This window comes from Festucalex cinctus, chromosome 9, assembly GCF_051991245.1.
Source record: "Festucalex cinctus isolate MCC-2025b chromosome 9, RoL_Fcin_1.0, whole genome shotgun sequence".
Taxonomy (NCBI): Eukaryota; Metazoa; Chordata; class Actinopteri; order Syngnathiformes; family Syngnathidae; genus Festucalex; species Festucalex cinctus.
Genome location: NC_135419.1, coordinates 14,680,103 through 14,707,181, shown reverse-complemented (window position 1 = coordinate 14,707,181; position 27,079 = coordinate 14,680,103). Strand labels below are relative to the sequence as shown.

Below are 27,079 nucleotides of genomic sequence, written 5' to 3'. Positions count from 1 at the left end.
AACAAGGGGCAGTGTTACAAATTGTCAAAATTAAAGGATCCCATAAATCTTCTAAATCAAGTCAAAGTCATTCAAAAAAACTTCAAAAGCAAGGTCATTTTTCTGATTCATAAACCTTAACGATTTTTCAAAGAGACAGATCTCATTCTTCAAGTGAGCCATACTAGGATTTGTTTTAAAAAAAAAAAAAAAAAAAAAAAAAAAACGACATTTGTGAATAAACTGTTAAACTGTTTACTCAATACAAGCAAGACATTGACACCAAAGTCAACTTTCCTATCGTGAATATTCATTCCAAATTGGATCTCTTTCATCGACAGCACATTAAATTGAATACCCTTGTGCTGCAGCCAATCTTGAAAATACTTCCAAAACCTCTGAATTTTTCAATCTTAAACTGTAGACTAGTTTTGGCATCTTAACGATCCATTCGGATGAATGGATGACGAAAAGATGAAGTTTCTTTAACCAAGTACGGCGGAGCACAACAAAACACGTCTGCATTTCAACAGCCTTCAGGCTAAACGCGGAAGTAAAAGAAAGAAGGAAGAAAAGTGTTCGATCGCCTCACAGTGGCACAAGCGCAACATTACACATTAACTGAATACATAAGTCTTCCGGTTCCCTGGTGGTTAAGATGAAAAGAAGCAGCCGTTCGCTGCTAATGGGCTCTTTGCACAGCTCGACTACTTCCTGAACTGAATGCCACTCCTTTGTTTCCTGTCTTTCATGAGTGGATAAACTGATTAATCCAGGTGTGTCTGACCAATGTCATCCTGATTACTTAGATCCGGCACACCTGTATTGTCCACTCATGAAAGACAGGAAATGAAGGAGTGGTATTGAGTTGAGGGAGTGCTGGATTTGTGCAAAGAGCCCATACTGCTGTCAAGCAACCACTCGAACGTTGCGTGCGCATGCGTATTACAGAACGCCACAGAAGAGCTAAACTGTGGGTACGGAACTGTGGGTACAGATTAGCAAAAAATAAATAAAAATTCAGACCCTGACACCAGAGGGGCTCCGGGTGATCCAATACAAGAGCTGTAGCTAAAATAAACCCCCAACCACAATTGACATGTTTATTTTCCCGTGGCACATGATTTAAAAAAAACAACAACAAAAAAAACACAATTTTACAATTCAGTGTGACAAAGTAAAACTATTAGTTGATATATTAAAAAAAGAAAAAAAAAGTAAAAAATATAACATGGAAGTTCGAGGTGTGTCAGTGTAGTTCGGTGCAAGTCAAATCGGCACCAATCGCAAATAAAACACACAGTAACGCGCAAATCTAAAGACAAATACTTCCAGTAACATCTCTCCCTCACCTCAAAGGTGGTGGCTGCAACACGCAACATAGTCAAGTGTGTTTGTATGTCGCACTGCCCTCTGGCGGAGATGTAACGCAATTGTTCAAAAATAAAAACAGTCAAGCGGTGTTCACCAACAACACCGTAAGTACAGTAATGGCGTGTTCAATTCATACAGGATAGAAAACATATTGCACCTTTGTGGGAAGTCATGAGGAATGAGCACGTACGAGATTCCCAAACGCTCAAACTCAGAAGGGAATGTAAAACTGTACAAAAAGTAACTGAATGAAAAAGACCCTTTTATCAGTGAAGGAAATAAGTACTTAAAGGCAAGTCAACCCACAAATGTTCTGTTGTATGCAGCCTAATTAATCTAAACACAATATTCAGATGATTATTATTGTGTTCGTGGACTGCATACGTTTTCATCCATCTCAGGCGGCCACTTGTTGTCGACTGAAAATGGCATCGCAGGTGCTCAGAGGTCAGGTAACGACAACCACTGAGGTTGGTCATGTGACATTTGCAAGCTGAGCAGTGATTGGTCGTTACTTTGACAACTGTGACGTCGTTTTCAGTCGACAGCGAGTGGCAAAATGGCCGCCCCCTGAGATGGCTACAAATGGATTTATTTTGCTGCTCAACTCATATTCTACAAAAGCAATATTAAATCAGAATATCATGTTAAGACGAGTCGGACTGCATATAACATATTATAAAGAAAATTTTGGGGTCGACTTTCCCTCGTCAAGTTCATCCACTCCAGCTGTAACTCCAGCTGAAAATTTAACACAGGTTCGGAGGCGAACATCCATTTGAGGCATCGCCCTGACTGGCACACAGAATCTGGATGTGTTTAAATTAACAGGAAGTGGAAAATTGGGGGCTTTACAAACATGGATGGCAATTACACTCGACTGGATGCAGATGTTTGTGTGGCCATCTTTTTTTTTTTTTTTTTTTTTTTTTTTTTTTTAATGTACAAACATCCTCTTTAGGGGGAATACAGTACACTTTCTGGCCTCCCAATATTGCTGCATTGGGCTTTAATATATGAAGGAATGACGGAGCAGATGTTTATAATTATCAACATTTGTGGGTTAAATGTCTCGGGGATTTTGATTACAGCCACTTTGAAATGTTGTTTTTAAAAACACATGGTTGGTAGGTTCTCCCCAACCATGACTTAAAGCATTATCGCACAACGTAAAGGCAAGTTTTAGCTTGTAACCTGAGCCTGTATGACAACAAAGGTGATGTTCTTAGTTGGTATAAAACAAAAATAAACAGTATCAAAACCAACGTTTATAAATAAAAGCTATGGCATGTTCCAACGTAATATTCAAGTAATCTTGTTCAAGTCCCTGATACTCAAGTGGTTCATGTAAACATCATTAACACAGACGGACGGACGGAACCAGCAGTTCAATCAAAGGCAGCAGCAGTAGCAGAATTTTCGATGTACACGTACACCACTTCCTGGTCCTCACATCAAATCTTTACAACTTGGTTCGCCCTATCTTTGCTGTAAGGTTCGACTTTGGAAGCGGAGAGGAGAGATTCTTGACTTTTTTTGGGGGGGGGAATAAAGCGGGCCAGTGCAGTTTTTCTTCTTTTTTTTTTAAGCTGTCGACCTCACCTGCTGTGCACTGAACAAGAAATTCTTCCGCCCCTCAAGGGCTTAATGCAGCGAGGAATTCCCCGAGGGGCCCCTTCAGCCTATACGTGTTTGCTGACATGCGCATACTGAAAACACAAACAACCCAAAGTTATTTCCTCACAAAAATCTGGTTATTTTAGTAGAATTCGTCTTTTGAAAAATATATATCTAATCAAAACGGCAAAATATCCTTTTCACAGCTTTGTTGTTTTTGTGTGTGTGTGTGTGTACTTTTCCAAATCTCGTCATCGTCACGTCAGGGTGATGACTTCCACCGGCTCTCTTTTGTCTTTGGACCGCTGCTTGCGTTTGAGATGTCTCTGCGAGAGGGGAGGGAGGGCGGGGCGGGAAGACGGCGTTGCCGTGGCGACGGAGAGAGAGGACAGATCCACCAGAGGCGCCGGGGACGGCGGGAGTGCCGCGGCGCGCTCCCACTGCCGCTCTCGCTCCATCCCCTGGCGTCACCTGTCGAAGCAGCCGGCGGCGAAAGCGTGGTGAGCCCCCAGGTAGCCCCCCGTGTAGGCCACGCTCAGGCAGTGGCGGGCCTCTCCTCCAGCGAGGGCCATCTGAACCGATATGGGGCCCTGGAGCGGAAGCGCGCGCGCTCCGGCCGCCTGGAGGCCGGAGGCCAGGCTTGAATAGGAAGGGAAGGCGCCGGCGGCGGTCAGGCAAGAAGCCCCGCCTCCCAGGAGCCCCATCCGGTGGCCAGGGAAAAAGTCCGGAGACACGCTGAGCGCGGGCCCCAGAGCCGGCGCGTCGGCGAGCGTGTGCAGCTGAGACAGGGAGGGGGAATGTTGGGACGGGTTTGGGAAGCGGTCCGGCTGAAAGAGCAGCTGCGGCGTGGCGGAGGCGGACGAGGAAGACGGTGGCCTCTGGGCGGCCGACGCCGGGGAGACGTGCGACATTTGGCCCTGAGGTTGCAGGGAAGAAGCTCGGGGCGCGGCGGCGCACTTTGTTTTGTTGGCCTCTTTGACGTCGTTGTCGTGAGCGCTGCGGAGAGGGAAGGCACACCTGGGTCAATTTCTGGATTTAGAGAAAACAAACAAATGTGTGCATTGACAGCGTGGGTGGGCAACTGGCCGGCTGTGGGCAATTAATTAACTCGTTCACCCGTAGCCATTTTCACAGAAGCACCCAACCCCCTTTGCCTTCGTTTTACTTGCCCATCCCTGTCCGAGAGGCCAAGTTAAATCTGGATCAAAGCATTTAACTCCCACAGTAGTGATACACTAAAATACGTTTTTATTAGTGCAGACAACAATTCTTAGTAGTCAAGGAGGGCGATATCTAGCCAATATTTGTTCGTAAATATTGGCAATTTTGATTAAAACAAATTCCTAACTTAACACCTCAAAATAAGTCAGTTTGTAATTCATCGCCTATCACATTGGATTAAAAAAAATAATAATAAAAGCCACCAAAAATGCCGATAATCAGCCTGTCTTATAATGGGTCTATTACCACCCCACAGGCAGGACCCATCAATAATACGGAGCTAAATGAAATGGAAAAGATTTCAATCTGGTGGTGTCTGAGTAATTAGCACGTCTTACAGCAGCATGAGTTCAATGCACTGCGTCAGGTGGTCCCATGTGTAGCCGGTCAGTAGATGCAGCGCAGTAGTCCAGCTGGGGGAAATCTGCAGGCAAATACGTGACGCTGCCACGCAGGCGGCAGCAACTTGGGATGGTCGGAAACTAAGGAAAGTGTGATCTAAAAAAAATATATATAAATATTCAAGCACAAAGGTTTTGAGAGTTTTCAGTCCACAACAGTCCATTCGCATCCCACCCACCTTGCAGCGAGACTTCCAGGAAGTAGTGTGTGTACTTGTCCATGAAAGCCTTGGTTTTGGCCAGGGAGGACAGGGGCCAGCCGTTGTACAGATCTCCCTCTTGGACCGAGGCGTTGAGGTAGTAGTCGATGAAGTGGGCCGGCGTGGGCATGCACAGATTCCAGCCAAATGTCTCCAGCAGCAGAAGTTCCATTCTGATCAGATCCTTCTTGTTGAGAATCATGTTCAAATTACACATGAAGCCCAGGGAGTTCAGTTGCTCCAGTTTGGGGACTCTGTCCTCCTTCTCTTCAAATTTACCTGAAAAGGGACAGAAATTTGTTAGGTTCTGAGGTTGGATCTCAAAGCGCAGACACAAATAAGATTTTAACTATTCGCATAACATCGAGAGGCGTGGAACAAACTTGACTAGACGAGAAACAACGAGAGTTGCACAGAGGAAAAGAAGTAATAATCCGACAAACACACACATTTCTCAGACATCTTATATAGACAGTGAATCGATCTGATTGGTTGTGGCTAGACATGTCGGTAACAGGACTGACATGGAATTATCTGATTGGCTGTTGACCAGATAAAGCAATTAAAAATTCCTGACATCACACAGCTTCTGACATGACATAGCATCTTACCAGTTGAAACTAGATGCTGGTTACATCAGTTCAAAACAGACACTTGACCGCATGGTCATGACCCAAACATAACCCTTGCCTGACCCTAGTCATGACAGTAAGCATAACCCTTGCCTGACTCTGGTCATGACAGATGAAATTTATTATCATCATGATATGAATCAGCTACACGGTGACAAGTGAAACATGTAAACATCATTGAAACATCATTCACGTCCTTTTTTTTTTTTTTTTTTTTTTTTTTTTTAGTAAATTATGAGATAAAATTCAAACTCTAAAACCCTTTTAATTCACCCTTGTTGACGCGTTTTGCTTTTCGAAGGCTCTCAGTGACTTTTCACACTGCATTTAACACAGTATGTGTGTAACAGTAACACAGATGCTATTTGTTAGCCCATCAATGGCATTTTGCATTGTTAGCATTAGGCTAAACGGTTTGCTTTCTGACAAACTGCCGCTTGTTGTGGATTTCATGCACCAACCCATTCATTGTACAGCTATTGACGACAGACCATAAAAAGATTTAAAAAAAAAAAAATAATAATAATAATAATAATAATTAAAAAAATAATAAAGGTGGGGTCGGAGCGATTTCAGAGTGACAACAGCATTTTGGCAGACTTGTACAGTAAACAGCAACAAATAAACAAATCTTACAGAAAAAAATGTGTACAGCAGTAAAAGACGCAATAAACAATTTGTCTGTCGCTTAAACATTGCTCAAGTAGAACTACTACTTGATAACTTGTCATCTACGGAAGCCTATTATACTATAGCAAATGCTAAATGATATCTAGGTTTCACTTCAACACCTGTAAACAAGTCAATGCACTCACCCTGATCCAACCTTTTTGCTCGGTGCCGGCATCTCTTTGAAGTTGTACCGTTTAACTCTTGCCGGTTCCACATTGAAACTGGAAATATGAGGCCAGAAAAGCTGGGTGGTAGCAATTAAACCAGGTCTTATGCTATCCTAATGCGACCGCTGTATTAGGCTAGCAGGAATACATTTCCCATCATTCTCAGACACGGAAGCAGGAAGTACAGTAGCTCCAGTTCTGGTATGCTCACGATTCGATGTGGATGAGAATGAGGACGCAAACGTGAACGTAAAATAGGAAGGAATAAGCTTTGGATCATCACAAAAGAGCCTACCGGCGCATCAAGCTTGAACAAAGCAAGCGCCTGCTTATCGTGAGCGGATAAATTGACCAGCACTGAACATGTGGCTGAGAAGAAAAGCCATTAAGCTAGCAAGTGCAGGAAGCAAACTCGATGATGCTCATTCAGGATTACACAAATCTGACGCTGTCTATGAATAAAATCCGTTTCAGCCCTCATACAGCCTCCTCGCTGACTACATAGCCTTGCGGACATTACAGCATCATGAAGAGCAGACACCCCCACCTCTCATTTCCATAGCAACTGCCCAACGCCTCAGGGGTTTGTGTGACCAATCAGGAGTGAAGATTTAGTTCAATCAAACGGGCATGCTTTAAAAATCAAACTTTCAACAATGACCATGCAGAGACGTTGTGGTGATAAGACACTTGTGTGCGCAGATACCGCAGAGAAAAATTGAAATCTGAGCGCCTTTGGCCTTGTGACAAAAATAAAAAGCAACATGTTTGACAGACCTCAATTAGCGTCAACCAATGGCTGCTCCTTCCTACCAAGTGCGAATTTTAGCACTGACCTACTGTTAAATGGGGGCAGGGTCGGCGTGTCTGTGACTGAACCAGTCTGGGCGAGGGGGCAACTGCAGCTCAACTGGCTAAGGGGGTAATTAGCAGAGAGGCAGTAATGGCCTCTGTCTGCCACAACAGGAAGCGCGAGCGAAACGAGGCTGTTTACACTCGTTCCACTCGCCACATTCTGTCTCACCCTCGTGTCCTCTTGCTTGCAGGGAGCTGTCTGCTGCCGGACCGCTATGTCCACACAGACGGTGCCATAAAAAGCCATCAATACGCCCAATCGCCACATGGCCGCAGCCTGTTTTATCCGAAAAGTCAATCTTCCGATTGTGATCTTTTGTCTTTGGGTAAAATACATGGAACATCAGCTTTTTTAAAAACAAAATGCGCACACACAAAGCAATGTGACAAAAGCACAGCTTTTGTTGATAGTTTTAAATATATTGTTTCCCAGTCAAAAATCTCTTTCAACATATTTGACCCCATTAGACGTCAAGAGTTACCAATTTTAGTTTAAATATTTCTTGATAATAACATGTTCAATGTGAGTCGTAACAGAACTTTCTGATTAATATTGCGTTGTGGAGTTATGCAGCAAAATTCTGCCACTTTTTATCCAACACAGGGGCCCGCCATTTTTCCTATTTACTGTTGACTGAGGATGACGTCACAGTTGCTCAGACAACAACCAATCACAACTCACCTGTTTTCTGAAGCTGAGCTGTGATTGGTTGCTACCTGAGACCTGAGCAACGGTGATGTCATTTTCACTCGACAACAAAGTGGCCACCTTCTGATACTGATAATAACGGGTAGGATTTAACTGCTTAACTCATATTCCACTAACGTAATATTAACCAGAATACCATATGTAGACTAGTGGGGCTGAAAAAAAACCCAACACATTATTTGTCAAGAATTTTTTTGGGGGGGGTGATTTCCCCTTTAAAATTATGCACCATGCATGTTTCACCATTTTTGTTTACCCCTGCTTGCATGTATATTTCTGGTGAGTTACACGCCATACTCACTTTTATACATGCATATGTGTATATATAAACAATACATACACATACATACAATGTGGTGTTTTCGCTGTAGAGACAGAAAATAATGTGAAACCGCCATGGAGAAATCAATGTATTCAAGTTGGGCTCGTTTAGTAAGTGGCAATGTAAGATGGCCGCCACGTAACCAAGTACCGGTAGTTCCTGTCTTATTCGGTCGGGTTTTGAGCATATTTGGGGTTTTGCAATGTGCATGTTTACATGGCTGGAGTAATCAAAATATGAATATTGCCTATATTCCGGTTTTGAAAGGGGCCAACAGCTAAATAGTTCATCTGCCATGCGACTGGAGATCAACTCAAGTCAGCAATAAGATATTTTTAAGTGTATAGTCATTAGTTTTGCTTTTAAAGGGGAAGTCAACACATACAAAAAAAAAATCTTGAGAATATGTTCAATGCAGCCCAACTAGTCTAAATACGGTATTTTGGGTGAATTAATATTGTGTTAGTAGAATATGAGTTAAGCAGCAAAATCCAGCAGCTCAAGTATCAATATAAGAAGGCGGCCATTTTGTTACTTGCTGTTGAGTGAAAAATGACATCTGAGTTGCTCAGGTCTCAAGTAACAACTAATCACGGCTTAGCTTCAGAAAACAGGTGAATTGTGGATTGGTTGTTGCCTGAAGTCTGAGCAACTGTGATGTCATCTTCAGTCGACAACAAGTGGCAAAATGGCCGTCCCCAGAGATGGATAAAAAGGCTGGACTTTGCTGCATAACTCTACTCACATATATTATTGTCAAGAAATGTGTAAGGTTAACTTACCTTTTAATAGAACACAATAAATGTTCATTTATTTATAAAGCTTTGCACATATTGTAAGGCAGATGCTATATCAAGACAAAGGGCAGCTTTGTTTTGCTGTGATCGAGCCGGTTGGTGCATTCCAAGCCAGTTAGTTCAGCCTACCTGGAATGCAGGCGGCAGGATGATCTTAATCTGAAGTCAACGGCTCGAGCAGGCGATACAATTTCGAAATGTTCAGCCTCTTAAGAGGACAGGACACATCTCCTTTATCATTCTCACCACGTAGCACAGGTGACGGTAAAGATGAGAACAGGCCGGGTAAACAGGGCGGGGTTAGAGGTCAAGGGTTAGGAAGAGGCAAGACCAGGATGGAGGGGCTCTTGCCAGGTGTGCGGTTCGGAGAAGAAGTGGGGCAGGGAGGGATTAGAAACCCAAAGAGTTGTTTCTGCTGCTCGACAGGAGATAGCAGGTAAGCTGAAGAAGATCGAGTGCTTCAGCCCGAGTGAGATTTCAACATTTGTCCGAATTCTGAGGATTATTAGACTCACCTGTGAGTTTTCATCGATTACAATTTAATTGGTGACTTTTTGTATCTGCACATTAACAAAACTAAAAAGGTGATCACGACTTGTGACAAGTGAAGTGTGTTGACAATAGTAATGAGATTAATAAAACAAGAATGAGCTATTGCTTATGTGCTACATGAATGACAACATCATGAAAACTATGAATTTAAAATACAAATGTGTGTGTTTTTTTTGAAAGAAATATTCATCCTTTGCTTCATTCTTTCTTTTTTCTCTTTGTGTTGACATCCACGGAGGAATTTCCTTTTATTTGCCGCCTCATCTTTCATCAGGAGTGTGAAATTGCTCACAGCTCCATCATAGAATCTCCGTGTTGCCACCCCTGGCTTGCGGCGGCTCTCACAATGCAGGTCCAAGTCGACCCCTGACCTTTGATGCTAATGGCCAGTGAAGTGGCCAGTGTGTGCCACAAAGCACGTAAATGCGGATTCGAGTTAATATTTTATTTATTTTATTTTTAACTGACATGAGGTTATAATCATGCATTCAAATGAGACATGGGACTATGAGAGCCATTTTTGTGAGAACTATTATCAAAAAGGATGCAGAATAGTGGTGGTGGGTCCCTTTTGATATACATTTTTGGGAGACCCCACTGGGTGGTTGAGTTCCTTTCAACATATCTCACTTTGCAACCCCCCCCACCACGTTTAACATCATCCCCTAACTTGCCTTTGAAGTATTTCCCAACCACCCCAAGGATGGTGGTCTGCTTTTCCTGGCCTGCCCTGTCCCACCCAAGACTGGCTTGCCATGCTGGTCCGAGGCAAGGTGAGAGTATCAAGTGGAAACAGACCCGGTAGAAAAAGGTGAAAGGGCACACAACCAGAGACCGGCAAATATGCAAATGACGTCGAGCGGAGTAAAAAATCTCTACGAGCCGGTCACCAGGTTGCCCTGGCGACCAACACGTCATTTAGCAATGTTAGCTTGAAGTCTCCGCCATGCAAGCACACACAACCTCCCTGCTCTCAGGCTGCGTTCCCCTCCCCCCCTCTCCGCCTGCGTGTCCCGCTTGCATTGACGGGCTTTTGTTTGAGGGCCGACTCGGAGAGCATATGGCAGGTGCCCCTCGGCCCTCAGTTCCTCCCCACCCCGGGGCTCGGAGGAGGCCTGTGGTGGTGCAATGTGTATCGTCAATATCCCAGAGTTTTGCAGGATGTTCCCTTTTTTTTGTTTTCATTTCTTTCTGCAACACACACACAATCAAGTCAGGATGTGTGATCGTTCCAGGACATCACTGCCTCCAAGATAAGACACAACACGACATTCCTCTGAGGAAAACAGCAAGGTCCCTAAATAAATGCTTCCAACAGCCAATAACACGGATTCCCAGAGGGGGGGCTGAAAATCAGACGCTAATCTTACTACGGCAAAAGAAGATCACCCATGAACAAACATCCACCCAGAAAGACACAATGCAGTTAACAGGATTAAGCGATGACAACTGGGAGGCACAAAGGAGGTAGCCATTAATTAACCAGAACATTTTGAAGTTTGATAGTTGGCCCAGATTCCAAGGCATCCCCCAAGACAGATAAAAGTCGAGACAACACCGAATCAAACAACCCTCATCAATCATGACGGAGGCTACCTGGAAGACATCGGTGGAAACCCAAAACACCCAATCAAAAGATTCTATTAAAAAAAAAAAAAAAAAGAGCTCATCCATCACAAAACGCAGCACAAGCGCTGTCCGGATTGGCTTGACAACATCTATAATTACCCTCAAAGCATTTCTTTTCAGTGTAACCTTTTTTCTCTAATCCATCCCACCGAACAGAAGACTGATTGCAAAGCCTGGCCTGAGCGTCATTGACTCGCCCGCACACACACACACACACGGGGGCCGCACCCTCCCAAGCGAGTGGGCCCCGTTCCAGACACCATCATTAGCCTAATTACCCATGATGCCAAAGGTTGCCTTCGAGTACCACAAAAAAACTCAAAGCCAGTCAAACACAAACAGAATTGTATGATTTTTGTACAAAGAGCTTGTATCGGACTAGTATGTCGGCATTGTAGACGTATTTTGACTTGAATGCATACTGAAAAACAGCAAACAGTCATGAAAATTGGATTTGTGTGAAGCTTTGGGAAGTTTGATGTGCAGTGAGTGAACCCCGTTTATCAACATTTTGCGATGAAAAACCCATAATACGAGAAAATTCGAGACACCACAATAGGTTTTTTTTTTCTAAATAGTTTTACTCCTCCCACACGCTTTAAATACATTTCTCACTAGTCCCATGATCAATAAATTAAATTGTAAATGTATTTGAATTTTGAATAACAAAAACAAAATTGCAAGCATGAAATGTATACAAGCTACTGTACCTATTATAGCTGGAGTTTCAAATATGCGGCCCCTACTTGACATTTAAGTTTAATGTTAGTCTGAACGTTTTGTGTTTGTCATTTTTTTCTCAATTTGTTTTGTTATCAATTATGGGCTACCATAAACAGTGCACAAACATAATGTAACATACTATTGGTGACTCGTCTGGGCTTTGAACGTGGGACCTGTTGCAAGGATTGCAGAAATTGAGAATATTTACTGCTGAAATTCCAACCATTTGGACAATTGAAAATTTAAAATAATTAAATTTAAAAATATACATCTAAACAATCAATTATCAAAAATTGATTAATTTGACAATAAATTTGTTATTAATTAATCAACTAATCGTTGCAGTAGGGCTGCTGGATTATGAAGAAAATATTATTCATGATTAATTTGGTAATAATTGCAATCACGATTAGGACAATCATTTGGGGGTTTTTTTTGGTACAAAACAAGTAAATGTTTAATTATAGATGTAAAAAATATATATATGAAGACAAATTTATTTGAAACACTATAATTATGCAAGTTCCTTTTGGACCAAACAAGATTTATTAAATTTGTCATTTTAAAGGTGCAAATATATACATTTAAACAACTCAAAATAAGTATTAATAATCTTTTATTTTTTGTTAACGATGATGCCGATTTTGTAATTATGGAGTGTACTAATTGAAAACGTAATTGAATTTCAATTATTTGCACAGTCCTACGTTACACGTCTATTCATGAGAACAGCAAATTTCAAGAAAAACAGGAATCGTTAATGTCCTGAACTGTTATCAATAAAGATTGGATGACTTTTTTTTGACTACCTGAACCGCTTTTTTTGTGGAATACTCGATGCGAACTGTGCGTAAGCGTCGTCCGACTGCAACTTGTGTGCGCTCACTGAACGATGAACGAACGAACGACTTACTGGCCAAGAGCAGACAGGAGAGGGCGATGACATAGAGCTGCTTGACGGCCACGTCGTAGCGGTCCATGAAGAGGTCCAGCAGGTAGACGGCCAGGTGGCGCGCCGTGGGACATAACTGGTAGCGATTGCTCAGGATGGCCAACAAGTCTGCGAAGTAGCGACGCATGCCGATCTGTGGCGAGTGGGCCCGGTAGACGGGCAACTTCAGCTCCTTTGGAGAAGAGAGGGGAAAGAACGCGTCAATGGCGCAGGGGGCGGGGTTGTACAGGAAGTAGCGGCAGAGAGATACGGGGGCAGCAAACTACATGCATAATAATGGTGACAAAGTTTACAGGAGATGTGCTGGGAGGTTAAAATACTCATAAACCTTTGTTGACATCACAACTTGATCCACTCATTTCGGTTTCATTTATTTCTCCTTTGTTGTGGTGAGGAGGAGCTAATTTGGGTCACTGAGGAGGTCTCACAGTATTGGTGTCTGTGTGTTGTTTGGGGGAGGGGGGGTCTTCCCAAGGATGGAGAAGTGGATAGGATTCGGTTTCCCCCCAAGCACATGCGTCTCCTATTCATGTCCAATTAGCTGCGTGTGTTTCAAAGTGCAAGGAAGATCCTCAGGAGCATGAGCATTGAATCAGCCTCGACGTCGTCTCGCTCAGCCACAGAAAAAAGAAAAACTAAGAAAGCACAAGGCATCTTCCCCGAGAGTATTCAAGGCATATTTGATATTTAGTTTTGTGCAAGCTCACAGAGGAGCGTCGTTCGTCCCACTTAAGCTGCTCGGGGCCGAAAATATTTGTGCTCCCAAAATTGTTTTGCTCTCTTCGAAATGCAGTCAAAACAAAGGCTTTTGATTTGGATTTATTCGGAGATTGCCGGAGTAATCCTATTTGAAAATTGTGAAGGGTCTTTACATGGGAAAAAATACAAAATAAATCACACCAGGACCAGGGTTATTATAGTTTTGCAATTTTCATTTAGTTTCGTTTTGAGTTTTGTTTTTTAAATTTAGTTAGTTTTAATTAGTTTTCCGGGTGGTTCTGTTAGTTTTATTAGTGTTAGTTATTGAATAAATACTTAGTTTTAGTTAGTTTCAGTATTAGTTTTTGCTTATTTACTTGTAAAAAAAAAAAAAAGAAAACCTGTATTCACATTCGCAAAATGTTTGCTTTGTTCTTGTTTTCGGCAAAACTGATGTTTATGTACAGCACTTTGTATACAGCAACGCCTGTTCTTAAAGCGCTTTATAAATAAAGTTGATTTGAGTTTTTTATTTATTTATTTATTTTTTTAAGTCTATTACTTGTGCACAATATTTAAAAAAAAAAAACACCATAGGAGCGACGCCATCTGAAGGTGCTTTTCTCTTGACTGCTGCTAGATGACATCACTTCTGTGTGACATACTTTCAAACGTCCTTATTGCGGCGATTAATATCAAAATAAATTACTTAAAATCACATTTAAAATCATCCCCAAAGGCTCGTGCATTAAATTAATTGGCAAAGACTAAAACGAAGAACATTTTTGCTATAGTTTCGTATAATTAGGTTTGAAAACATAAAATGTCGTTTTAAAAAGCATTTTCATTTCATTCACGAAATTATTTATTGAATTTTAGTTTTTTGGTTAGTTTTAGTTAAACAAGATTTTGATCAGGACTGCATTAGGCTGAGCATGAGGGCAAATTGTTCACTCTGGCAGGATTACACAAAATGTTGCCTATTTATCTTGAACGCCATTAAAAAAAAAAAAGAAAAAAAAAAAGAAAAAAGATCCTCAGAGTGACTCTTCAATGGAATCCAAAAATAAACAGTCCCCCCAAATCCGCATAAAGCAACTCCCACCCCCCCTTGCCAGAATCCACCATACCATCCAGTCCGCCCAAACGCTCCTCCCACTGCCTCCCGTCCATCTGTCTGTCTGGGGGTACAAGGGTTGCGGGAGACCTGGGGTGTGCGTTCGAGGACGAGGGTGGGTGGGGGTGCTCGGAGGGGAGTGGAGAGGTGCCTTTGTGGGGGGACCTGCGCCATAATTAAGGATTCCACAGCTGCCTGTGGCTGATTTGCATGTCTGATAATTTGCCACATGCTTCGCTGTGCCACTATCTCCCACATCAGGGCATTAGCGCCGCAGCAAACGTCATTAAGGCTGGAGCAGACTGTGGGGGGAGCGGGCAACTGTGCAGGAAACCACAACGCTGCGTGAGGGGCTTTTAATGCCACAAATTCCACTAGAGTTGATTTGTGTTCACTGTGCCTACACTTGAAATGACACGCGCGCAATCAGCAACTCGGGAGCTGATTTGGTCATTGTAAAGTCAATCATAATTTTCATACTGAGTAACAAATGTTAAATATGATGAGTAAAATTACACAACAAGACACACAGTAATAGGCATTTTTTTTTTTTTAAATAGCCAACTTGGGCATGTATTTGATTTGCGAATGAAGACTGTAAGTCATGTGATTCTGATGGACACAGCACAAACATATAATTACAACAATTTGCTAGACAATATGTCATATTTTTCAAACTACAAGTCACTCTGGAGTACAAGTTACACTTTTGGGGGGAAAATTTTGTTTCCCCAAAAAATAAAAATAAAATAAGCTCGGACTCTCACCCAAAAGCTGTCTTCCCTAATTGTTGTGTTCAGAAATACACTCCGAGCACGCACTGCTTCACTCTGACCGTACAATACTGAAAACAAAATAGAATTTAAAAAAAAAAAAAAAACTAACAAAACTAGAATTATTCCATCCTGGTGAAATTTAAAATATATTTTTATCAACGGAATAATTACCTTTTAGCTGGAAGTAACATGCAAGCTAAAAATGTGTCGACAACAGTTATTTTAAAATACAGTACATATATTTTAAAAAAATCCTATTTGACTTTTTTCATCCATCCATCCATTTTCCTGACCGCTTATTCCTCACAAGGGTCGCGGTGACTTTTTTCAATTAAAACAAATTCAACTGAAATATTATTCTAAATAATACTGGTTATTTCACAATATACCAATCTCGCATGCTCGGAGGAAATGTCGACGTCACTGGACAGTCTACGGCGGTTAGCTAGGATGGACGGCGGTGGAGCTGAGGATGCGAACGTCGCCGCTGGGCGCGGTGGTGTACGCGGGTCGTGGAGTGGATGGAGGTTCGGCGCTTGGAGGAGAGTCAGTTTGGATGGGACTGGGAAATTGGACCATTCTTTTTTGTGTGTATGGTGCTCATCGCGAACGCAGCAGCTGCTTGTTTATGAGCTAGCTTATTAGCAAACTTAGCTTGTAGCAAACGTGTGTGACGTCATGCATGCTGAGATCACGTCTCTGATCAACTGCTGAAAGGAGGCTGATTCTGTCCTCTTTCATCTGAAAACTGATTCAAACATCAAAGCGTATGTAGGGATGGAAGAATGTTGATTTGTTGTGATTGTATTGTATTGGTGTTAATGTTTTATGTTATGTGTTTTTTTTGTCTTTCTGTAAAGCGCTTTGTGACAGTTCAGGCTGTTTGAAAGCGCTATATAAATAAACTTGAGTTGAGTTGAAATCAACTACTAGTATACATCAAAGGAGAAGTCAATCCAAAATTTGTTTTTTCAATATATTCTATGTAGCCCAACTGGTCTAAACATGATATTCTGATTAAAACTTAAAACGTAAAAAAACAAACACGCATTGTGTTTATGGAATATGATTAAGCAGCAAAATCACAGCTCAGCTATTTACTGAAGCTGAGCCGTGATTGGTTGTTCTGCCCTGAGCAACTGTGATGTCATTTTCAGTCAACACAGGGAGTGGCAAAATGGCTGCCCCCTGAAATGGATTAAAAACATGTGGATTTTGCTGCATAACTCACGTTCCACAAACACAATATTAATCACAATGTTGTGTTTAGACTAGTGGGGCTGCATTGAACATATTGTTGAAAAGATTTTATTTTTGTGTGTTGGCTACCCTTTTAACAAGAGTGAACATGTCTGTCTTGTGTTCCGGTGATTTGTCTACTTTTGGACAAGGAGGTTTTTGTCAAAATGTAAAAAAATAAATAAAATTAAACTACCACAGTATTTGTAAATATTTATCTTTCTTAAAATCATACTATTGTCACTTTGTATTAACTCCAGCTTTAATTAAGTAATTAGAATTATTATATATTATTATTATAGCACTTTTCACAGAAATGACCCAACAAGTGCTGTACATAGCTGAAATAAACAAACAGTTAAAACAAGAAATAATAATAATAAAAAAAAGAAAATTTGCTGGGAATCAATTTTTGTTTTAGCTGTACATACACATTTAAAATCAGACAATGTCTGAAAGTGTTGTATCCTTTTGTTAAATGTTGAAAGATGCCTACTGAACCTTTCAATGGTTTAGCATTAAGTTCTAAATTAAGGCAAACTGTGTGTTGCCGTCATTTCCAAACTAAAATAGCTCTCAAGATTTTCAGAAGGCAGAGGAGAACTTTACCACTACATTATTTTAAGCCGCTGTCTTGTGTAACAGTCTGCTCTTTCCAAATAGATGCATGGAAGTCGTGTCTCGGACGTGGGCTGAAGGAAATTCCGTGTTCCTCGCCCCACTCTTTGCGTGAGCCACAGTAGCCTAACACAACCCGTTACGACGGACAATCGGGTTGATTTGCAGTTCAGTCTGCGTACAGCTGACAGCTCACTCTGAATCACAGCCTGTGTTTCAGAATGGACGATTGTGCAGGAGAACGTCTTCGTTTGTGCTCATGAACGTTACTATCAAAAAGCTGATGCCATCAATATATCTGAAATAGTCATCTATAATCTTGGGACTCAGTGTTGTGACGCTGGCATGGACTTGAAGGTGCCAGTCGAGTGACAGATGTCTCCATTAAAGTGGCATGGGGGAAGAAAAATATGACCACGCTTAACGTTAATTACCACATTCCCAATTAATGAGCCTCAACTCATCCATGTAATTCCATTTAGATTATTTTAAATAGGCAACCGAGTCATTTAATTATATTTTCCCTCCAATGTTTAAGAATGTGGATCATCCTAAGAAACTTTGTTCCATCTCCATAGTGAGAAATGACAGAATTTAAGAAAAAAAAAAAAAAGCCAACCAGAGAGTTTAGAGACAGAAGGCGTGACCGAGGGACGTGTCAATCATTTGCTTGCATGCATCACCCGTTATAGTCTGGTGGGGACACACAGAGGTTCTCACCAAGGAGACTTTTATACAGTATTCTTGGCTGGTTATTTAACTCTGTTTAGCAACATTTTTTAATGTACTGGAAAACTCATGTCATGGGATATAAAGTTGTTTTTTGACACGTACATCCAGCTGTAAACCACAGGTTGAACGCTTCTCATGTTCCGCTTGTTTTTGGTAACTTGGCTAATGAAGAGATTTTAAATCGATCAGGCCATGTCATGTTTGATATACAGTACTGTATAGATTTGTATTAAAATAAAGCAAGAACTTTTGTCAAGGCTGGAATCGATTATCCATATTTACATTATGGGGAAACTATGCTCAAAATAAACTTATCATTTTACAAACCCGCTCAAGTACATCATGTGCGCCGCTAAAAGAAACACTGCAAAATTACGAGACTATTGGGAAATATTTTTTGGTTGTAAATGTAGGCCAGTGCTTCTGAAAGGACTTTCCAGCGCAGACAGCCGACCAGTGATGAAAGCGGGACTATCTGTTTCTACATCAGTGTTACGTTCATGCTGTCAACAACGCAGCAGCTGCTTGGCAAGGTGAACTCACCTTGATGCGGAGGGACTGATGGATGTCTGCAGCGAGCTGTCCTTTCCACCATTGCAACTCCCTTTCCATCTTTTCCCATCCAGAGGAGACTTACAGGATCTGCTTGGACCTGTGTTCCAAAACATGCAAACGCAAAGTTGAAATGAGTTATTATAACACCACTTTTTCTTTTATATTGACTACTTATGAAAGAGGTTATAACATAAGATGGCTTTCAAAACATCCTAATCGAAAAAAGTTCGTATTTAGTGTTAATGTGAGGCTATTTCCAATGATGGGGAATTTAAATGGCTGCACCACGCTGCTGGTTAATATCTGATAAGGCTTTTAATAGTCGTGAAATAAACTACGAGTCCTATCCACATTCATGTAGCTGTTCTAACGTGTTAGCAGCACTCACACAACACACAAGTTAAAGAGCCCTCAACAATCGTGTAAAAAAAGGGGGGGTGAAAAGGAGCACGTCGTGATATCATTTAGCCCCTCGACGAGGACACGTTTATTTTGGTTTTGATTACAACGGGAAAACTTTCCATAATCGACCTGGTTCCATTTGCCACTCACCGCTCCGACGGGAATGCCCCCCCCAGACCCCTTTGTCTCAGTCCGACATCCTGAATGAGACAACTCCGCTTCGGCTCAACTTTGAAGAAAGCCCTCTTTAATGTGCGTAAAGGCCCACTTGGAATGCTCGGAACAAGTTCGTTCAAAGGACAGGATTTCAAATTCCGACACGGACAGTTTTGCGTGCCGTGTTGACACTTTTTACCAGCGATTTTCTCGGTGAAGCGTCCGTTGTAACAAAGTCGCCTGCTCGGCTGCACCAGCTGCCGCCGTTGCGGCGTGAGGCTCGTGCGCTTGGCGAAAGTCCTTCCTGTGGACTGGGAAATGTAGTCCTCTTCAACGCGGTCTCCGTTAATGGACTACAAATCTCTGGTCAACTGTCAGGGCTTTTTTCCCCCTTAACTCTTTCGTTGATGGCCATTACAAAGACATAAACATTGTTCAATTTATTGTTTTAATTCCGCCAACATAATGTTAAGTTTTTATTGACAATATTTAACACACAACAAACAAACGTCTGCACTGATTTGGTAATGTTGCCATAGAAAATGTAGAAATGTGTGGAATGTGAATCGTTCTGTATAGCCTGAATGAGACGAGTAAGAATAGTTAATCGCTTATGAAATCCGAATAGACCAGCGAAAATTGGTGAAATAAGAACATTAAGCATTCCATTTGTTTGTTTTTAGCGCCATCTGGTGTCGGTGTCCAAACATTTTCCTACCGAGAAATACTGAAAACAGAACGGTGAGAGCGAATCAAGTACGTGAGGAGTTAAACAGAGATTCAGAATGTATTTAAGATTTCTATTTTGGTTGTAACATTGTTATATTGGAAGTAGCCGATAGTTCGTAAAGTTCAACTTTTCCAAATGTTCTACAAGTTTAAATATAGCATGAAAATTGTCATGAAAGTTTTAAGGAAAAAAGTGTGAAATTTGTATCATTCAACTTCTTTGCATTTTTATTTTAAAAATGAAAATATAGTGTGATATCTTTCAACATTTGAAACGTTTGTTTTCTAAACATATTATGATTAATATTGTATTATTTGCCATTTTGACATTATACCGCCCTCTGCTGTCGACAGAAATTGACGTCAACAGCAGAGGCCAAAAGTGACAGCTCCCTGAATTTGATGAAAATGGAAGGATTAATCCGCTTTATTCTTGTTCCACAAACGCAATATTAATCAGAACACCTTGTCTTAGACGAGTGAGGGCAAAGAAACATGTTTGTCTTGTGTTCTCCTTTAAGAAACATGGATCGGAAACTAAACAAACTCAGCAAATTGAAATATCAAGTGTCACCCTGTAAATTAGCTTTTGTATCAGCGGAGACGAGGAACCCTGTGAAGGTGCTGTCAGTCCAAAAGGGGTCAAAGAAGAGTCCATTCTGCTCTGAGTAAAAGATCTGCAACCAGACCTGGTCTAGATGCTGCAGGTGGAGAACAGTGGAACCAGAGGCCACGTCGTGGTTCCCTGTGTTTGCATCAAACGTCTTAATCTTGTACTGTCCGTTGTGCACCAGCCCGATGGCGAGGTGTTTGTTGGCCACAGTGATGTCATAGGTGAAATAATAAATTCCGGGTACGGCGCACACAAACTTCCCACTGCTCGCATTGTAGTGGTTGCCCTCGTTGAGCAAGATGCGGCTGAAGCGGATGGGCGTGCGTTCTTTGGGGTAACTCTTTGACACGGCCACCGAGAAAGCCGAGCGGGCGGCGGTGCCGCAATCGCAGCCTCCAGCTTCACCTATCTGACCCGCGTCCCCCTCGTCCCCTTTCTGCCCCCTTTGACCAGCCGGCCCCGGTGAGCCGCGTTGTCCCTTTAGTCCCCGGGGGCCGGCCCTGCCAATGAGGCCCTCGCGGCCTTTTAAGCCTGGTTTGCCTGGATTTCCGGGCCTTCCGTGATCACCTGAGGGAGAAATATCACAAGGTTTTTGTTTTTTTTGGAGAAAAGCTTTTTATAAATCTAAACTGGCTGAACAGAAACGACAAAAACATGATTGTGGTCGTGCCGCCATATGTCCCAGAAGTTTTAGCTAGGTCTTTGCTAGCTCGGTAGTTTAGCTTTGTGTTGATTTCCTCACAGAAAACATAAATAAAAGACATCCAGCAGAATGAGTGTGGAAGAGCAAATTTCAGAATGAGTGTGGAATAAGATAGGAAGAAATACTTGCATGGGGAAGACTCACAAAAACATAATTATAGTTGTGCCGCCCTATATCCCAAAAGTTTTAGCTAGGTCTTTGCTAGCTCGCTAGATTAGCTTTGTTTTGATTTCCTCACCAAATAAAAAAATAAAACCAGCAGAATATATGAGTATGGAATAAGATAGGAAGAAATACTTGCTTGGGGAAGACTCACAAAAACATAATTGTGATTGCTCCGCCTTATGTCGGAAAGGTTTTAGCTAGGTCTTTGCTAGCTCGCTAGATTAGCTTTGTTTTGATTTCCTCACCAAATAATAAAATAAAACCAGCAGAATATATGAGTATGGAATAAGATAGGAAGAAATAATTGCTTGGGGAAGACTCACAAAAACATAATTGTGGTTGCGTCGCCATATGTCGGAAAAGTTTTAGCTAGGTCTTTGCTAGGTCGCTAGTTTAGCTTTGTTTTGATTTCCTTACAAAATAATAAAAAGAAATCCAGCAGAGTATATGAGTGTGGAGGATAAATCAATTGGCTGTCATTACAAAATTTTACTTGGGGAAGACATTTTCTCACAAGTACAAATAAAATGTTAGGTTGGGTTGTCTTTGAATAGCTTAGCAAAACATGATGGCTAGCCTGCTAGCTAAAACTCTATAGCACGCTATCCTTTTTAGCATCAAAGGAGCACATCTGTCCTTAAATCATCATGATAACTATGTGTGAATTTCAGTTTGTTTTCATTGCCTTTGTCTATGACATGGAAGGTTTGTTTTTTTTTCCCCCTTTCTTTTTAGCTAATGGTACCATCAGAGAAATTTGTGAGGAACATACATTTGTGGAATGAACGACACAAAAGTGGGCATTACAGTAAATATCACACAGAACAAACAATTAAAAAAGATAAACTGTAGATTTCTGTTACATATTGGGGATTTGCAACAGACTTGTTTCATTAAAAAACAAAAAAATATGCATGCTATAAAAGCCAAATGTTCACTGCTGATGCCAAACAGCTTTTTCTGATATCGCCACGACTCCTTTTTAAGCCATAAGTCATGCCAAATGTTCAGTAGGAGACAAACCTCCCAACAATCAAGTACCTCCATCTCCTTTGTCTCCCTTTTCACCATCCTGCCCATCTGGACCATCCTTCCCGGGCGCCCCCATTGGCCCCATTGCCCCGGGTGACCCGGGGGCTCCTGGATTCCCCGCAGGCCCCATCGCGCCCGGCAGGCTGCAAACGAGGTTCGAAGAGTGGATGGTGATGTTGCGTCCTTTCTTGGGTGAGGAATTAATGGACTGGGAGAGGACCGCCGACAGCAGACAGGACGTCATGCACACATGAAGCACAGCAGCCACTGAGGATGCAAATGATTGTGAAAATGTAGTTTAAGACCAAAAATTCTGAACACATGCAAGCTCAGACAGTTAAAATGAAGCGAGGCTACATTCGGTGATTCTCTACAGTAGACAAACTCACTAGTGATGATGATGGGCTCTTTCAACACACTCACTGTCCGTCTTCTGCATCAGGTAGCAATCGGTCTTTCATGATTTTTTTTTTTTCCTTCAATAGACAAGTCAGAGTGTATTGTTTCGAAGAAGCGCTGCAAGGAAATGTGCAACTCACTGACTCGCAGTCCATAACATCCGCCCAGCTACTCAGCCCCCCCCCAAAAAAACAACAAATGCTTTCACCATGATGTCATTAAATTCAAGTCTGCGCAACAGTTGTACAGTTGAAGTAATTATGCATTAAAAAAATATATATAATGGCATGAATACAAATATGAATTTCTAAACTTAAGTTGCAAATTCTTCATGTCTGCAAGAGGTGGATAAAAATAAATAAATAAAAACCTGGATGCATTTGTCAGTGATACATGGTCCAGCTGTTGGGGGAATGGGTGTGGTCGGATATCGCTGTATTCAAGCATATATAATCAAGCATTCCATTCTAAAGACAGATTCTTATGAAAGTCGGATTGAGACATAATTCCTGACCACCCCTGGCTGATTGATTAGATTCTGTGAATTATTTAACTTTCAGGGGAAAACAATTAAAATAAGAGATTAAAAAAAAATAAGAAGAACAACAAGGGAAAAATGTAAATTAATAAAACTTCATTATGTACCACAAAGCAATTTAATTAGAAAAATTACTTTTATTTGACTGTAATTAGTCTTGTTTTAAAAAGGAAGAAAACTGCCAATTTGTCAACATGCACTCCACAGTACTAGAACTGCCCGATTCGACTTGAGTATCTTGTGTGAGATATTGTTTCACCGAGTAACAGCTCTGGGAGAATCCTTGGCTAAAGTTTTTGCGGGCGGGGGCAACGGGGGACGAGGGCGAGTTCACTGTCCAAGAAAGGAAGCCATGGGATCGTCGGGCCGGCAGCGTTTCATGCGGAAGGCCTCGATCTCCTCCTCGGTGGGGGCCTTCACTTCCTGCAGGCTGTGGTACGGCCTTTTTCTCTCGTCCAGCTGCATCATTGCTTCCACATGCTTCACGCGCGTGTCTTCTGCTTCCAGAGCCTGCGAGGATGAAAGTAGGTCAGCCAACTGAAGCGATGGGCAGTACAGTGAGCACAAGCAGCAAAATAAAACAATAAAAATAAAAATAAAAAAACTACCTTCTTCAGCTTCTCTTTCTTTTTCTCTTCATCCTCGGAATCACTGCTGTCATTGCTGACGTGCTTCTTGTTCTTTCTATTCTTCCTTTTCTTTTTCTTCTCTTTCATCTTTTCTTGGTGCATCTGACAGTTGCAAGCAGTGGCAGAAACAGAGGTTGGTTCAGAATTCAGTTACGTGATACTGATTGCTGAGTGAAGTAAAATTGAGGGCAGTACTTGCGCCAAACCAGCAGAGGTGCTGCTAAGTTGGTCTCAACTTGTTTATGTTAAGAAGAACAATAAGCACTAAGCTAATATACTTTTGTTAAGAAATTATATTGCTAGCTTGGCTGAACATTTTCCGTGTATAGGAATAAACAGAAAATCATTTAGTAACAACCTAAAATAATAATACATTAAAATAATACTAATAAAAAAAAGTAACTCATTATATACATATTGGGTGTTTTTGCTGTGCATGTCTCGGCCCAATTAGGGCAGTATGATTCCATGTATGCGTTCATTTTTCACAGATTAGGAAGATTATATTCCTTTGGGTATTGTTATATGACCTGTCTGTATGTGTTTCTAGAGCGTTTTTGAGTGAATTTTAGTTATTTGACAGAATATCACTCCCAGAACTCAATGCTAATTTTCTATTAGCCTGTCAATGGGATTTTACATTCGCTGCTAGCATTGGTGATGTTTTAAAAATACATTGTATTTATTTAAATATAAAATGTGTGTAATTATGTTTGTTATGTGTTTACTTTTAACTTCAATGGGGGTGTCGATAAACATTCGTTACACACTTCCATCCATCCATCCATTTTCTTGACCGCTTATTCCTCACAAGGGTCGCGGGGGGTGCTGGCGCCTATCTCAGCTGGCTCTGGGCAGTAGGCAGGGGACACCCTGGACTGGTTGCCAGCCAATCGCAGGGCACACAGAGACAAACAACCATCCATACGCACAAGCACACCTATGGCCAATTCGGAGCACCCAATTAACCTGCCATGCATGTCTTTGGAATGTGGGAGGAGACCGGAGTACCCGGAGAAGACCCACGCGGGCATGGGGAGAACATGCAAACTCCACCCAGGAAGGCCGGAGCCTGGACTCGAACCGGAGTCCTCAGAACTGGGAGGCGGACGTGCTAACCACTCGACCACCGTGCCGCCCTCGTTACACACTTGCTGCACAAAATTGAAAAATCACATTTAAATTTAGATTTATTACCTCAAGTAGAGTTTTGGTCTGCTCCTCCTCTTGTAGCTCATTGACACCCTCTTCGAATGGAACACACTCAGAGTTGCTCTTCAAGATTAAAAATATATATATTACATGAGCTACAAGGTAAATATTGAACAGAAAGTTCAAGTTGAACAGTACTCACGATTCCAATGCCGCTGTCTCCTGTGCAGTAACTTTGTTTGACCATTGAGTGGCAGCACTTGTATCCCCACAAGCCATCCTTCCAGTAGGAGCCCCAAATACACTGAGGAGCACGAAAAAAACAGTCAGTTCAGAAACACGCTCGTCAAACTGCGCTCGGTCGTTCGTCCTTACCGTGTGATTGTTGATGAGTACGTCTTCTTCATACTTGGAGCGAGCCACGGCTTTCTCGAGACCTTTCAGGACGGCGCCGTGGCGAGAGTACTCCATGTAGTCCTCCGTCTGAGCCAACAGCAGCTCCCGCGGGGGTGCGTCCAGGTGCTCCTGGCCGCCATACTGATGAACGCAGAGAGGTGGAACATGCTCATGCAGGGAAACCATTTTGAAATGCCAGAAACAAAAATGTGGTTTTGGAGCGTCTGAATAATGTGACGGCTAACTTGGAGGCAGTCACAAGAAGGAGTCATGTTATACATAACTAAAGTCCTTTCAATGTGTTGGGCCATTTTTAGTTCAGGGTGCCAATTGGTGGCAGTTTTTTTAGATGTGCTCTTATTTATAGCGTACCCTCTCCAGGATGCTCTCCCTCTGTTCCTCTTTGAAGTCTTCCTTCTTGACCTTAAAGGAGCGATGAAGCAGCTCCAGCTTGGTGGGGTCGGCCTGCAGATGCACCTCAGAGCCCCTCTCGTAGGCTTCCCAAGCGAACACTAGCAACGAGAACGCGTCAAAACACTTCAGAGATAAGCGTGCTATCGATTGAGGCTCATTGATGCATTTTTTTTTTTTTAAGTGTTCATGTTCTCCTGATGATGAGTGACTTACTTTGCGTTTGTGCCATGGTGATGGTGTCGCCACTGTAGCGGGCAAAGTTGTCGCCAGCATATCCCACTCTGTAAACAAAAAACCCAAACGGAATGTATATATTTAATCCAAACACTAGATTATGCAATATAAATTTTCAGATGGAACTTACTCGTCAGGGTTCATGCCAGTGCTGGAGTACGGGTTCTCCCTCATTGCTCGTGTTTTTGGGTCATAATAGGCGGAGTTTGGATCAAGGTTCCTCAAGTACTGTGGGAAACAGAAATTCATATTAATGGACATTCACACGCAATATTACAACAATATACGCTTTGTTCAGGTGTGTCTTACTTTAGCTGTGTCCTCTCTGATACGCAAATTCCTGACGGTGATTCGCCTCTTGGAGTCGAAGTTCTGACCGGGCATGTCAATATCATCTGCGTATTTATCTTCATCCTCATCCTCGCTGTCATGTTCCCGCTCCTGCAGAAAAAAAAAAAAAGCCACACATTAAATGTGCTTTCCGTGGTTACAGTTTAGAGACAAGAGGACAAGCGCATTGTCCAGAATGTTTACCGATTGGTCCAGCTTTCCTGATGCCAACTCATCCTGAAGCTTGTGAGCCTTCAACGTCCTTTTGGCCTGAGATGTAAACAAACAGGATATCATCACATGATCAACTTTTAATTTGAGAGATTATCTTTGTAGCCAGATGGGGAAATGTTCATTTAATGTGAGTGTCAGGGTTACCTGTTGGACATCTATTAAACACGACACAAAAAGGAGAGAAGAAACTCAGTTCAGGGCTCGCAAGGAGAGAGGAGAGGAAGTGACTGATACAATTCACTCCTGCACTCTCTGAAGATTCCTCTCCTCACCCTCTCTATTTATTTACTTTTCCACGCCCCTAGTTACATGGGTGTTTCTACATATTCATAAAAAACAATATGCGAGTACTCGATGTGATTTGCTTACCAGATCCACTTTGGCGTACTCCTCCACTATGCGCTGGTGTTCCTCT

At 42.0% G+C, this 27,079-nt stretch overlaps 3 protein-coding genes and 1 long non-coding RNA gene across 5 annotated transcripts in view; 1 reads left to right on the top strand and 3 right to left on the bottom strand.

The window, feature by feature from the left end:
* The window catches only part of LOC144025349 (uncharacterized), a 64,253-nt gene extending 56,817 nt beyond the window's left edge, over positions 1-7,436 (top strand). The window contains exon 4 of the long non-coding RNA XR_013284839.1: positions 7,310-7,436. This is a non-coding gene — a long non-coding RNA (uncharacterized LOC144025349). The remainder of the gene's footprint in view (positions 1-7,309) is intronic.
* Positions 202-19,442, bottom strand: ccnjl (cyclin J-like). Of its 2 annotated transcripts, XM_077531225.1 has the most exons (6): positions 19,091-19,442; positions 18,527-18,635; positions 12,764-12,974; positions 4,772-5,071; positions 4,530-4,689; positions 202-3,966 (listed from the first exon to the last, which is right to left on the bottom strand). In XM_077531225.1, exons 2-6 carry the CDS (start codon positions 18,593-18,595, stop codon positions 3,438-3,440), a joined length of 1,269 nt encoding a protein of 422 aa, XP_077387351.1. In that variant the 5' UTR covers positions 18,596-18,635; positions 19,091-19,442; the 3' UTR covers positions 202-3,437. The 2 variants fall into 2 exon arrangements, with proteins under 2 accessions (XP_077387351.1, XP_077387352.1); XM_077531226.1 differs by lacking the exons at positions 12,764-12,974; positions 18,527-18,635; positions 19,091-19,442 and adding an exon at positions 6,240-6,346.
* A 177-nt stretch (positions 19,443-19,619) lies between these two features.
* On the bottom strand, positions 19,620-23,242 carry c1qtnf2 (C1q and TNF related 2). Its single transcript, XM_077531227.1, has 3 exons — positions 22,728-23,242; positions 22,348-22,605; positions 19,620-21,005 (listed from the first exon to the last, which is right to left on the bottom strand). Coding segments are annotated over exons 1-3 (876 nt in total). The 5' UTR covers positions 22,729-23,242; the 3' UTR covers positions 19,620-20,388.
* Positions 23,243-23,392: 150 nt separating this feature from the next.
* slu7 (SLU7 homolog, splicing factor) overlaps positions 23,393-27,079 on the bottom strand; it is a 4,933-nt gene continuing 1,246 nt past the window's right edge. The window contains exons 5-15 of the mRNA XM_077531224.1: positions 27,034-27,079; positions 26,635-26,700; positions 26,410-26,541; positions 26,231-26,328; positions 26,080-26,147; positions 25,825-25,964; positions 25,432-25,593; positions 25,259-25,360; positions 25,102-25,179; positions 23,884-24,006; positions 23,393-23,785 (exon numbers count right to left, since the gene is read on the bottom strand). The exon at positions 27,034-27,079 is cut by the window's right edge and continues 119 nt beyond it. Of these exons, the coding sequence (XP_077387350.1) occupies positions 23,606-23,785; positions 23,884-24,006; positions 25,102-25,179; positions 25,259-25,360; positions 25,432-25,593; positions 25,825-25,964; positions 26,080-26,147; positions 26,231-26,328; positions 26,410-26,541; positions 26,635-26,700; positions 27,034-27,079 (1,195 nt within the window). The 3' untranslated portion in view covers positions 23,393-23,605. The remainder of the gene's footprint in view (positions 23,786-23,883; positions 24,007-25,101; positions 25,180-25,258; positions 25,361-25,431; positions 25,594-25,824; positions 25,965-26,079; positions 26,148-26,230; positions 26,329-26,409; positions 26,542-26,634; positions 26,701-27,033) is intronic.